The following is a 14,845-nucleotide window of genomic DNA, read 5'->3' as shown; positions in this document are numbered from 1 at the left end:
TGAAGTCCCCAAAGTTGTTAAGCCAACGAACAAGAAAATGTTATTATAAAACTTTGAGGACCAGTGTATTAAACAATCCATTGAACCCTCTAGTTAAGTGAATAGAATACAAACAAGGATGACAACATCCATAAAAGCAAAGCTCTGAAACGATAAGACAAACGAACATTAACACTTTTAGTAAAGTGTCCAACTGAATAAGCAAAATACAATGTATAATTCTTAATAAAATTGTAAGTACATTTGTTGCAAATACTGCTTAGATACTCTTTTAGGACATACTTACATATTTAGGACTTAATGGACTTAATTATATTGTACTATGTTGTTATGGGAATCAGAATTCTAAAAGTTTGATTTATACCTCATGAAAAAATATAAAAAAAAGTTAAAAATCAACATGTTTTAAGTAAATGTATGGACATTCTAGTAACGATTATAGAGTTGCTACGCTTTCTAGATTATACTTAATTACTAAAGGAATCACCATGCAAAGTTTTGATTCTCTAGTACAACTCTGACACGCCTAAATTAATTAAAAGAGCTAACCGTTACGGATGTACGGACGGCCAAACCATAAATGTAGAAAAACTTCGCTTTGAGTAATTAGAAATGGTTTTAGTGCCCAGTACGTGAATTCTGTTTAGATTAATGATTTATTTTCTAAAAAGGTTGACTGCAGGCTTATTCTAATGAAAAACGAGTTCTGCCATAATTTCAGGCATAAATGAATTAATATACAATAGCGGATTCGCCCCTAGCCTCTAGGGGCTTTGACCCAAGAAGTAATTTTAAAAAATTTTAGATGCAACCACTTATTTATTTTGCTGCGAACCATAATTTATTGGTTCCCCATAATGCTTTCTTTTAAATCTTTTAATTATTTTTTTTTGGGGGGGGAGGGGGGTTGGCTTGGGGTGTCCCACCCCCCAAGAAAATAGCTTAAAACCACCACAGGACCAATAGGTATACACCCTAAAGAGTAGAATCCGATCAGTTCAGTGGTTACCGAGACCTTAAGGGACGGACGGACAGACATCAAGCTTCTTTGTATTATAGATGGATGACAACATTGGAATGGACAAAAGGACAAACTGAGTTGTAGAGTAGATGTTCAGTTGCCATCAAATAAATGAAAGAGAGAGAATATGCAAAAAATACTAGATCGTAACAAACCAATAAAAAATCAGTATAAGTACCCAAAGTTTTTGAAAGCGAGGAAGATAATGTTGTTATAAAACTTTGGGTACTAGTGTAATGTTATAGCCCAATGTCCCCTCAACCCACTGGTAGATATGTATTCTAGGGCAAGATATGTAATTAGATATTCTTGAATGCATTAAATAATACCCTTCTTAATTTATAACCTAAATATTTATAGTTTTAGGGTCTTGGTCTTTTGGGACAATCTATGTTTAATTTTGGAATTGATTCGAGTATATAGATATATATTATTTCATTGACAGTTTATAATTGTTTTCAAATAAAATCAAGGATGACAACAAAAATGTTGTTTTGTTGCAAAATTGCAAAATCACATTCTCCCCCGCATAGTTTTACGGACGGTTATACATACTTTGCAATTTAAAAGAAGCTTTTCTATAATTAGGGTCGGTACGTCCGTCCACGATGGCTTTTTGTTAATCTAGTCATTTGATATTGTCCTATCGATTTCTTTGCATGATGATTCCTATATCAGCCAGGTACTTATTCAGCTCTGACACTCTATAAGCCAAAATGATTGTTTGCCCTACCGTTTCAGCGCTTCGCCTTTTTGGATGTTGTCATTCTTGTTTTATTTATACTTTTAGCAAGACCAGATATAAATTATACAAATTAGAATAAAGCAATTAATATAAATCATTAATGCATATTTTTATTGCCCTAATTATCATTTTATTCCAACGTTTAGAAGGAATGAAGTCAAATGTTTTGCAAATATTTTTAGTATTAGAGTAAAACACTAGAGGAAGAAAGGGTTAAATAACTGTATCTCCCCATTACCCCATTACAATCGCCTTGTGTAACCTTTCTATTGGGACATTGAAAATCAACCAATGGTGTCGCTTATATTAACACAGCCAAGTAGCAGAAAATAATTTACAAGAAGACGAAAGAGGGCTTTGAAAAAGGAAGGGAGGTAGTTGTATATATATATATACATCTATTATTCATTTTGTATGCCCGCCCGTCCGTAATGCTATGGGGGAAATGGATTTAAAGCTAAACCTTTATTTTTTCTTTTCAACATTTCCATCATTATGCAAAAAATCAATGTGGATTCAATACATGATTTTTCACACTAGAATAGTTACAAATAACCGCGGATATAAAAATGTACAATTATAAGATTATAACCGAGATGCCAAAGTCATGGTCTAACAAATCTGGTAATAGTATTATAATTGTACATTTTTACATCCGTAGAACAGATATAATATGATAAGATACATGATTTTTCAGTGCGGCTGAGAACTGGTTCTTATCCACTGGATATTAATCGGTTTCGACGCCATACTGGAAAATAAAAACTTGATAAAAAATTAAAACTCTACCCCGGCTTCTTATGAATTGCAGGGTTTATATAATTGCGTGCACAGGGCTTTTATTTGAAGAAGACTTGTCCAACCAATAAATGTATAAGTAGAGATGTATAACCAGGATACAGTGTTGGAGACCTTTTTCGTCTGCTAGCAAATTGCTATCTATCTTCTCTTTTGTAGCGACTTGGCTGTTTCCGACGCTATTGGCTGATATTCAAAGGCCCAATTGAAAGTCGGCTCAGGGTCCACGGGGTAGGGATATCAAGTTATTTAATGTTTAACCCATTCTTCTCTATTCTTTTATTTTAATGTCAAACCAATTTCACCTCTCTACTCCCCTCTTATGCACGCCCATGAGTTTAAACTACTTGTAATTTGTACAATGTATTTGTAAGGAAATAACAACAATTAATGTATGGTTTTAAAAGCTCAATCTTTAAAAATATTATTTATTTTAAAATCTTTTTGTCTTTGTTTTTTGTAAAGTCAGTTTTATCATTGGCTCTTTTCTATCTATATCTCTTTCTCTCTTTTTATATATCTTTCTATTTATTGACATTATAACTTTCTTTCTCTATCACATACTAGCGGCTACGCCCCTAGAGGTCTCTGGGAGCACTTGCGGAGGCGAGAGTTGAATCATATAACCTTATTTTTTATTTTAGATTTTTTTAAAAGTAAAAAAAATTGGGTGGGGGTGGCAACCTACCCCCTCCCATTTTTAATTTTAGTTTAAGGGAAAAAATGTTTCTTTGAAGGGGTATTTTTTCTAGGGGAAATTATTTTGGAAGGGTGGTGATACTTTCCCCAAACATAGTTATAAACCTTCCCAGGACCTATGCAAAGCTATCCTGTAAAAGAGAACCATATCGGTTCAGTGGTTAGCGAGATTCTTCGGTACATACAAACATAAGACAGACAAACATCCTGTTACTTTATTTATAAGGATATCAAACAATAGAATTTTCTCTCTTATCACATATGTATTCTCTATCAATTTTGTTGTTTTCATTCCTTATTTTTTAGAATTTCCATCACTAACTTTTAAGTATTGAGCTGATAATTTTAGAAATACTAGAGTTGGCTCGATATAATTATCTCCCTATTGGCTAGTTTTCTATATGCATATCTATTTCCCAATAAATCTATTTTCCTCACCCGGCATTACTATCTAAAAGAAAGTAAATATTTAATAATCTAAATGATTTTAAAAAGATTTTTTAAATTATATTTTTTTCTTTACATTACCATCACCAAAGGGTTAATGATGATGATTACAATTTTAGTTTAATATTTGAACACACAAAGTGTCGCCACAATCAAATTCTTTTAAAATAGAGTTTTCTTAAATTTATTATATTATAAATCTAAATTTTCTTTTTTATGATTAGAAATTAAATACATTGATATAAGGTAAATAGCAACATGAAATTAAAAAAAGTAATTTATTTTTAATAAAGTAAAATAATGGGTCTTATCCTTCTGGGCAATGAGAGTTTTTTATGGATTTTTGGAGCACTATGAGTTTTAAACAAATATTCCTTGGAAAATTTGAGCTCGTTTATAGACATTTATTTCCTATATAGATCTGACATGGATCTTGAAGCAATCAAGCAGGCCGTTTTGTACATGTTAAAAATTGGAAGATTTCATTAAATAAAAGTTATCGCAAATATACTTAGTAAATTACAAATAAGCTGTAAACAGTAAGGGGTCTAGTTGATAGCAAATTCTTAAAGGAGTTTTTGTAAATAAAAATTTTTCAGAAAAAAAGTAGACATTGAGCTGTTACTTACACTAGTTCCCAATGTTTTTTAAACTCGTTTTTATAATCAATGACTTAAGAACTTTGGGGACTGTCACTGAATTTTGACTGGTATAGTTCATAACTAGGATTGATTGTTCATACGTTTCAATAAATACTTTTAATCTAAAAAGGTGTAATTATGTGAGGATTGGAGATCCCTACTAATTTAATCATTTTTGTAAAAATTTTCTAATTTTATATTTTCATTAGAGAAGTTACTCTATACTTCCATCTGTCTGTAAAATTTGTCTGTCAGCTATTATTGGGTATTTTCTCACCCGCTTGTTGAGATAGATATAATATATCAATCACTAGACCGACTCAAAATGCAAAACGTTTTGGCGCACAATTCTAACCCATATGATATAATGACTATTGACACCAAGAAAAGTGTTCTGGTAACTTTTTTCAGCAATATGTCAATTTCGATTTTCATAAAAAAGGAGTCCCCCCTGGGTAGATATACCACACTTTTCTGGGATCTTGCTGTGTCAAGTATCAACTGTTGGGAATATCAAAGGATGACTCCATGCAAAATTTGAGCCGGATCCGGTCAAAACCGGCCGTGAATTTTATAAAAAAAAAACCGTTTTTTCCGGTTTTTAGGGGGTATCTGTAAGTCGATTCAGCTGGAGCAAAACCGGTTAAAGGTACAAAAAATTTTACTTCACATGAAATTTAGCCAATGCAATTGCCTACAAAAATGTACTTCATCATCAACTTGATTGGACAACTCTTTCACCTCCTAAATGTCCATTAAAACCTCGGAAACGGCAAAAATCGGCAAAAATCACGCCTTCGGCGTCGAATAACGGCTAAACGGTCCGCCTCAAAAAGTTGTTCAACATCAAAGAGATGCTTGAAGTCTCTAAAACGACTCCTTCCCCTCCTTAAAGGGGAAAACCTGAAAAAACGTGATTTTCAAAAGTATGCCCACTTCGTGGGTGTGGGGGGTACTGAACCCGTCACCCCAGGGTCACCAAATATAAAGTCTAGGCGGCCCACAATGCTGAATTTTTACCAAGTGAAAGTCTTGTGTCATTATCTCTTATGAGAAAAAAGTTATTAATTAATTAAAATTTCAAATTGTGATTTTTTGATGGATTTCTTTGATGAAATGACAGGCCGGTCATTTTTTAGGCCATTTTTTGCGGTTTTTGAGCCATCACGCCCAAACTGTTTGAGATAATCTCACGGGACCTTTTGCCCGACCTAAGTCTGGTTATTTGTGAGGTCTAAGAAAAAAAAATCCCGGATTGGATGAAGCACGATGACGCTGCGCACCGTCAAAAATCGCTGGTCGGCTCATTTTGCCCCCTCAAACTCTCACCTCATGCCATTTTTCTGTGTAATGATTATAATTATAATCTTTTGTGTAAGTCTGATTTTTTTCCTAGACCTCACAAATAACAAGACTTAGGTTGGGCAAAAGGTCCCGTGAGATTATCTCAAACAGTTTGGGTGTGACGGCCCAAAAACCGCAAAAAATGGCCTAAAAATTGACTGGCCTGTCATTTCATCAAAGAAATCCATCAAAAAATCACAATTTGAAATTTTAATTAATTAATAACTTTTTTTTCATAAGAGATAATGACACAAGACTTTCACTTGGTAAAAATTCAGCATTGTGGGCCGCCTAGACTTTATATTTGGTGACCCTGGGGTGACGGGTTCAGTGCCCCCCACACCCACGAAGTGGGCATACTTTTGAAAATCACGTTTTTTCAGGTTTTCCCCTTTAAGGAGGGGAAGGAGTCTTTTTAGAGACTTCAAGCATCTCTTTGATGTTTTACAACTTTTTGAGGCGGACAATTCTTTATTTATGTTTCATTCGCCTCCGGCTGACCGTTTAGCCGTTATTCGCCGCCGAAGGCGTGATTTTTGCCGAAGTTTTAATGGACATTTAGGAGGGGAAAGAGTTGTCCAATCAAGTTGACGCTAAAGTACATTTTTGTAGGCAATTGCATTGGCTAAATTTCATGTAAAGTAAAAATTTTTGTACCTTTAACCGGTTTTGCTCCAGCTGAATCGATTTACAGATACCCCCTAAAAACCGGAAAAATCCGTTTTTTTATAAAATTCACGGCCGGTTTTGGCCGGATCCGGCTCAAATTTTGCATGGAGTCATCCTTTGATATTCCCAACAGTTGATACTTGACACAGCAAGATCCCAGAAAAGTGTGGTATATCTACCCCTGGGGGAGAATTTTTTTGTCTTTCAAAGTGTGGCTTTATACACCTTCCTGAAGTCGTCTTGAAGAGTGAATTAAGAATCCAAAAACGATTTTTTTAAATATTGACCCTAGTAAAAGTTATCCCCAAATAACCGTCAAAATCAGCTGATTTTGATAAATTGGCCAAAAGTGTCAGTCTTTTGAGGATAGCTCTTACTATGATCAAAATCTTTAATGATCTTTTTTGATTTCTAATCTACTCTTCAAGACGAATTCAGGAAGGTATATAAAGCCATGCTTTGAAAGAAAAAAGATTTGTATAAAAATCGAATTTGACATATTGCTGAAAGAAAGCTACCAGAACACTTTTTTTGGTATCAATGGTCATTATATTTTAAAAGGAATGGGTTGGAAAAGCGCACCCATTGAATTTTTTAAAAGTGGTAATTCTGAGTCGGTTTTATCAAGTTTTTAAAAGCGAAGCTTTTCTATAATTAGGGTCGGTCCGTCCGTCCGTACGTCCGTCCGTCCGAGATAGATAGCTTTTATTCGTTAATTTAGGCATGTTAGAATTGTCCTATCAATTTCAAACTTTGCATGATGATTCCTGTAGTAGTTGGGTACGATTTAGAAAGCGTAGCAACTCTATAATCATTACCAGAATGTCCGTACGTCCATTTTAAACATGTTGATTTTTCTACTTTTTTAAAAACAAATTTTCAAGTGTTTTAATTATCCGTTTGATCTGATTTTTGGTATATTGATTCCTGGGACAACAAATAACAATATTATAAGCGAAGCAACTCTATAATCAAGTCCAAAAATCTAAGTATGTCCATAAACATTATCCTGTTTTTAAGCAGTTTTTCAACAAATTTACCTACAATTTTGATTCGACATTTATACATTTATGTTCCGATTTTTCAGTTCAGATACTATACAAGTGTTAATGTCCGTTTGTCCTACCGTTTCAGTGCTTCGCTTTTATGGATGTTGTCATCCTTGTTTTGTTGTGTTCTATAAAGCATTAAATATAATGACCATGGCTGACATATCATTTATATGAACTTGATCATATAATACAGGGAGTGAGGGGACATTGGGTTGATTATTAGTCCCACAGTTTTAAAATAACGTTTTCTTATTCGTAAGCTTAACAACTCTGGGGGGCTAGTATTGAATCATGAATGGTTGGTTCATTATATTGAGTGTCCAAACGTTTCAACCAGTAATTATAATTTAAAGGAGTGATAATTTTGTTTATCATTATTTGGAATGTGAATAAATTTATTTTCTTATCCCTTTAGATTCCCGCGCTACTTATGGAACTAGTTGATTCCAATTTAAATTGAGTTGACTAAGAGAGGGGTAGGTTTCTGGTAAAATCCGTAAAGGTTATGTGTTATAAGTAAAAAACAGTAGTAGAACGATAATAATTTATGTTAACTTTTTTTTGTAAAATTTGTCTATAGTTCTTTTCAGTAAGAAATACACATATTTAGTGAATGTTATCGTTCTACTACTATTTTTAAGCCTTTTAAAACACACACCCTTACGGATTCTACCAGAAACCTATCCCTCGCTTTCATGAAATTGGCAATTATTGAAATATGATACTGTGGCTACAAAATAACTTTTGCAAGATGTACAACACATATATGATGTTTATTTATACAAAGTAGTAAGGTTTTTGTTATATGGCTTTGAAACCGATTAATATCCACTGGTTTATAACTGGTTCTTAGCCATACCGAAAAATTATATATATCATCATAATACAGACAATTTTTCTCTCATGGCAAACAAAAATGGTTTTAATCTTTTTTTTTTCATTTTAATATCCGCGGAAAGCTGTCTATGATAGGATGCAATAAATAAATATTATTGTCTGAAGCTTATGATTTCCATAACCAGTCAATTAATTGAGTTCTTCTTTATAGGGAGGCTTCACATAGATTCGCATGGGTTTATGCTATTTTCATTTTACATTTCTTAACCCATTGAATACCCACTGAACGAAAATCTAATGCCAAGTTCGAGTATTAATATAAGAAATAGTACAGAATTTTAGCGATCCAAATATTTAGAAAACTAACTTATTTTGACACGAATAAATAAAAGAATTGGCAACTTTTGTCGCCTATAAACGACACGCCTAAAAAAAGTTTTATGAAGCAATGACATTTTTTCGCGAATTATTCTAAACATGTTAAACTGAACCAAGAAAGCTTCTGTTGTGTTCCCATTTTTTGGCAAAAAGTTTTTTTTTACAAAATTGGAAAGTACGTTTTGGTAACTTTTTGGTAATGGCACAGTCTATTAAACTGATAACTCTAAATTTGCGGTTTTACACTATAATTTTCTACAACACTTTTTAATGTGAATCTAACTCAAATTTCTTTGGACAATAGTGAAATAGTGGAAATAGTACCCGCATCTCCCAGAATATAGTTTTGTGTAAAAACACACAATAAATGTTTTTAAAAATATAACATCAATAAGCACCCCATAGGCTTAGTTTTAGGCTTCTTACAGGGTGTAGACAACCCCCTATACATTTATTCCTATACCTCCCCCCCACCCCACAATGTTAATTTGTACAAAGTTATACTCTAACTGTGCATATTATCATTCTCGTTTATTTTTGCAATTACATTTTAGCTAACATTTTTTACATAGTAAAAAAAGTGACCAAGATTGTAACAAATTTTTTGTTCAGTTTTTTAATGTAGCAACTTATTTTCAAAGAGAAAGGGGCTGTTTATTACACTAGTCCCCAAAGTTTTATAGTAATTAGTTAATTATTGTAATTCGTTGGCATAACATATTTGGAAACTTTTTGAATGATTGGTTTATTCAGTTGAGTGTACAAACGTTTCAACCAGTAATTTTACGCTACAGAAGGGAAAACTTTGTGTGTCATCATTGGGGATGTATATAAATTAATCGGCCATTGTCTTATCCCTTTTGATCCTGATTATTATCCTTTAACTTTTCCAATAGTAAAAAATAATCGTCTAAATACAATGTGACTGACGAAAAACGTAAATATTTTTCAGATGAAATATTTCCTACATAAAGTACAATAAGTTAGGTCCTAATGTTAATCATTAAGAAAATGAGTTAAAAATTAAGATTATGTATGGATTACAATAAGTAAAACAGGACCAGCTTAAGGGATAAGACAATGGCTGATAAATTGATATCAATTACCAATGCTGATAAACATAATTATTCCTTCTGTAGATTGCAATTAGTGGTTAAAACGTATGGATACTCATCTTAATAAAACAACCATTAAAGTATGAAAAAAAAAGTCCCCAAGGAAGTTAAGCCAATTAATAAGAAAACTTTATTAGAAAACTTTGGGGACTAATCATAGACGTCCAAGAGGGGAGGGGTAAAGGGGTGATTACCCCCCCCCCCCACCCCCAATGAAAAAGCTTGGACTCCCCTGGGACTAATGTAATAAACACCCCCCAAAGACACTCCCTCTCCTGCCAATATTTATCAGTTAACAATTATACACATAAGAGTTTTTGGGGAAGCTACTTTTTAAAAGCGAAGCATTTCTATAATTAGGGTCGGTCCGTCCGTCCGTACGTCCGTAACGGATAGCTTTTTTCGTTAATTTAGGCATGTTAGAATTGTCCTATCGATTTCAAACTTTGTTTGGTGATTCCTGCAGTAATTAGGTACGATTTAGAAAGCGTAGAAACTTTATAATCATTACCAAAATGTCCGTACGTCCATTTTAAACATGTTGATTTTTTAACTTTTTTTAACATCAAATTTTTATATGATCTAATTATCCGATTGATCTGATTTTTTGTATGCTTATTCCTGGGACAACAAAGTACATTATTATAAGCGAAGCAACTCTATAATTAAGTCCTAAAAATGTAAGTATGTCCATAAACAGTGTTCTATATCAAGCAGTTTTTCAACAAGTTTACTTACAATTTTGCATCGACTCTCATACAAATCTATATTCTGATTATTCAGTTCTGACACTACACAAGTATTAATGTCCGTTTGTCCTACCGTTTCAGCGCTTCGCTTTTATGGATGTTGTCATCCTTGTTATGAAAAACACTATTTGGTTGTATATGTTTTTGTTTGAGTGCTAAGCTCCGTGACCCTCAATAAAAAATGTCAATAAGTATTTTCAACGAAATAAAGGCAAGGTCATAAAGGGATAATTTCGACAATCACCGAAAAATGGATGCACTTCCCAAATAATGATACACAAAATTACCCCTTATGTAGATCAAAATTAGTGTTTGAAAAGTTTGTACACAAATCTTAATGAAACAATTCCAATCAAAATTCACCATAGTCTCCAAACAAATGAGAAAACGTTATTATTGAACTTTGGAAACTAGTGTAATAAATAGCCATTGTCTTCTCATTCTGTGAAATAAAGTGCATTACTGCTGAAAGTAAAATTGTCGAATAAGGAAGCTATAAAATATTTTTCTCTTTTATAATTTTTATTTAAGTTTACAGTTAGGGTTTGGGATATTTTTATATTCCATTGCTCCATTCCAACATATAAACAAATTGTAAGTAAATACTAAATTTGAAGCAAAACGGCTTAAATACATCAAAGACGTTAAAGAGGGGGGGGGGGTAAAGTGGGGATAACCCCCCAAACGAATTTTTTTCATTTTACCTCCCCCTCCCCCATTTAAAATTTATTCCTACCCTGGGGGTGCCGTAGTCACCCTAACCATTTAGGAGGGGGTATTAATTAACGAAAAGAGTCAACCGTTACGAACGTACGAACAGACCTATCCTAACTATAGAAAAGCTTGTTTTTTAAAAAAGAATTTAAGAATGTAAGCATTTAGTTTACAATCCCACATTTTAAGTTTTTAACAAATCTTATTTTTATGTTTAAAGTGTTTTTGTAGTGACGCAAATCTGCCGCTCGAGCACTTCGATTGTCGTCGAGAAGGGGATGCGTTCGAATCTCAACCCAGTCCAAAACCACGTTATAACCAAAGACGCAAAAAAGTTGTACCAAAAATAAGATTAGGGGGAATGCATTGACCAAAAAAGGTACTTCTAATTATCATGAATAGTTAAGTCGTAAAATCAAAGATATTTTATCTTTTATGGGGGGAAGGTTAGTCAACTTTACAAAGAAAAAATACCACATCTCCCCTCCGCCCCTTAAAAATTAATATGAATTAAATTAACCTAAAAGGAATAATTTTAACATCATAGAGTGAACACTAAAATAATCATTTCTAACTAAATGCATAGGACGTTTTTAAGACAAAAAAATATTAAATATGGCTGTTTATTTGTACCCCATACAACGATTTTTGGTTTTTCCAATTTGCACCAAGCGGAGTTTAATACCCCCCCCCCCCCCCTAATAAACTCAGGAATATAAGACAATGGCCGTGAATTGAGGTACATCTTCAATGTTAATGAACAAAATTACCACTTTAGTAGATTACTATTAGTGGTTGAAACGTTTGGACAATCAACTTAATATTTGTTGTTTATAGCACACCTACCAATCAAGTTGTTAAGCCAACGAATAAGAAAACGTTGTCATAAAACTTTGGTAAAAAACACCCGATTGTCCACTTTCTCTCTGCTATAAGCTCACAAAGGATAAAAATAAGCAAAAATTTTTGGGTTTTTTTTACATTAATATGATTTTTTGCAATCGGTTATTATGGAGAAGCGTTGGAAAGTGTCATGAGTGACGTCATAAAAAAATGAGAGGAGAAGTGAGAAAGGAAACCCCTAAAAAATGGGATGGATAATAGACGTATTTTAATGATGTCTCACATAACACTTTCCAGCGCTTCACGTTAGAAGCTTAAAAGAAACTTAAGTGAACATCTTCCCATATGGCGTCGTATAACAGACAAATTAATACCAGTTTTTTATAGCCTGGGCCATCGGCATCTTGGGGCTAACAAAACTGTAAATTTTATAATTTTTCATTTCAATGCCCGCGGAAAGATGTTTATAATATAATGCATTATATAACTACTAGCGGCTACGCCCCGGCCTAGAGGCCTCTAGTGGCACTTTAAATGTTTTTGTTTGTTAAAGTCTCTACGATAATTCTTTATGTTACGGATACCTCTTAATGTTACGTTGAAGTCTCCCAGATATTAAGAAAATTTTCAATTTTTTTTCATTTCTCTTGGGAAGGTGGTGGTACCCTCCCCCAAAATAGTTGAAAACCTTCCCAGGACATATGAGAGCCCGATCGGTTCAGCGGTTAGCGAGATCCTTCGGTACACACAGACACACAAACAAACATCCTGTTACTTTAGTAAAAGGATGTATAATATTAAATACTAAATTAAATATTTGTATGCCTGCGATTTCTGAGGGATGGTTCTTCAATTTTGGATGTTTGCATACCAGAATCTAGACATCTAGAAAGATATAAAATTGATTGTCTGACCGTCTTTTGTCATGTTTGTCTGTCTGTCTGTTTGTCTGTCTGTCTGTTTATCTGCTTGTGTGTCTGTATGTAATCTTTTCTGTCTGACGATCTATTTGTCTGTCTGTTATTTTGTATGTCTATCTATCTGCCTGTCTGTGTGTCTTTTTGACTGTCTGTCTCTTTAGCTGTCTGTAGTTCTGTCTGCTTTAAGGTCTGTATGTTTGTCTGTCTATCTGCTTGTTTGTCTTTTTGAAAATCTGTCTATCCATTTGTCTTCATGTAAGTCTTAATGGCTGTTATAATGTATGTATATCTGTATGCTCGTCTGTCTGGGCTGACTCTCTCTGTCTGTACGTCTGTCTATTTATCTGTATGTATGTCTGTCTGTCTATCTGCCTATCTATCTATGTTTTTACTTACTTGTCAAATCTACATTTTGACAACTTCTTCTGGTAACAGAATCAATACTAACAGCCTGTCTGTTTATATATACATATCTCTTTCTGTCTATCTGTCTTTCTGTCCGACTGTCTGTATGTCTATCTATGTTTGAACTTACTTGTCAAATCTACATTACTGACAACTTCTTCTGGTAACAGAAGTAATACTAACGGCCTGTCTGTTTATATATATGTCTGTCTATCTGTCTTTGTGTCCGACTGTCTGTATGTCTATCTATGTTTGTACTTACTTGTCAAATCTACATTACTGACAACTTCTTCTGGTAACAGAACTAATACTAACGGCCTGTCTGTTTATATATATGTATGTCTGTCTATCTATCTATCTATCTATCTATCTATCTATCTATCTATCTATCTATGTTTGTACTTACTTGTCAAATCTACATTTTTGACAACTTCTTTTGGTAACAGAATCAATACTAACGGCCTGTCTGTTTATATATATATGTATCTGTCTGTCTTTCTGTTCGACTGTTTGTCTGTCTATCTATCTATTTATTTTTGAACTTACTTGTCAAATCTACATTTTTGACAACTTCTTCTGGTAACAGAATCAATACTACAGGCCTCTGTTCTGTCTGTCTATCAGTCTATCTTGTCTCTATGTCTATCTATCTGTCTATCTATCTATCTGCCTATCTATCTATCTATATCTATCTATGATTGGACTTACTTGTCAAATCTACACTTTTGACAACTTCTTCTGGTAACAGAATCAATACTACAGGCCTGTGTTCAAATTATTATTTACTTTAAAAATCACTTTAATGCACATTTTTTATAACCAGGGAGGGAAGGATATTGGTCGGTTTAATACGATAGTCCCCAAAGTTCAGTTTCATATTCATTGGTTTAACAACTTTTTGAGCTTTAATAGAATTTCTATTGGTTGGTTAATTAGGTTGGGTGTCCAAATGTTTCAACCACTAATTGTAATCTACAAAGGGGGTAATTTTATGTATTATCATTAGGAATGTAAATCAATTTATCGGTCATTGTCTTAAATCATCCATAAATAGTATAGAACAAAAAATGCATGAAAACCCGTAAGAAAAAAGAGAATAAGGCAAAGATAGAAGGATGATATAAAATTACAAAACCTTTATAAAAAAAATTATTTATCTGACTTTTATGCAAGGACGTCCAATGTTTAAACTTTTACCCCCAAAAAAATTTTTTTTTAAGCTTGGACGTCTTTGCCTAAATGATATAAAGATAATTCCCCCCCCCTCCAAATGAAAAAGCTTGGACGTCATTGCTTCATGATCGATGGACTGACAGACGAAGTAAGTTGTATTCTTGATGCTCTTTGGAAATGATATCAACAATCTTAGATAACCGCCGGGAAATTCACATTTCACATGTAGCGTTACGGACTGACGGACGGTTAAAGTGAATTACAGAGTAGCTTTACTATTGTCACTTTTTGGCAT

At 33.4% G+C, this 14,845-nt stretch overlaps 1 protein-coding gene across 1 annotated transcript in view; it reads right to left on the bottom strand.

Annotated features, from left to right (window-relative positions):
- The window catches only part of LOC145335257 (uncharacterized), a 75,270-nt gene that overhangs the window by 20,536 nt on the left and 39,889 nt on the right, over window positions 1-14,845 (bottom strand). Inside the window, exons 5-6 of the mRNA XM_080180995.1 lie at window positions 14,086-14,144; window positions 12,878-12,937 (exon numbers count right to left, since the gene is read on the bottom strand). Of these exons, the coding sequence (XP_080037121.1) occupies window positions 12,878-12,937; window positions 14,086-14,144 (119 nt within the window). The remainder of the gene's footprint in view (window positions 1-12,877; window positions 12,938-14,085; window positions 14,145-14,845) is intronic.

This window comes from Acartia tonsa, chromosome 13, assembly GCF_053477335.1.
Source record: "Acartia tonsa isolate MP-2025a chromosome 13, ASM5347733v1, whole genome shotgun sequence".
In the NCBI taxonomy this organism is placed as follows: domain Eukaryota; kingdom Metazoa; phylum Arthropoda; class Copepoda; order Calanoida; family Acartiidae; genus Acartia; species Acartia tonsa.
The sequence above is the reverse complement of the archived record's forward strand: the minus strand, read 5'-3'. Positions and strand labels throughout refer to the sequence as shown.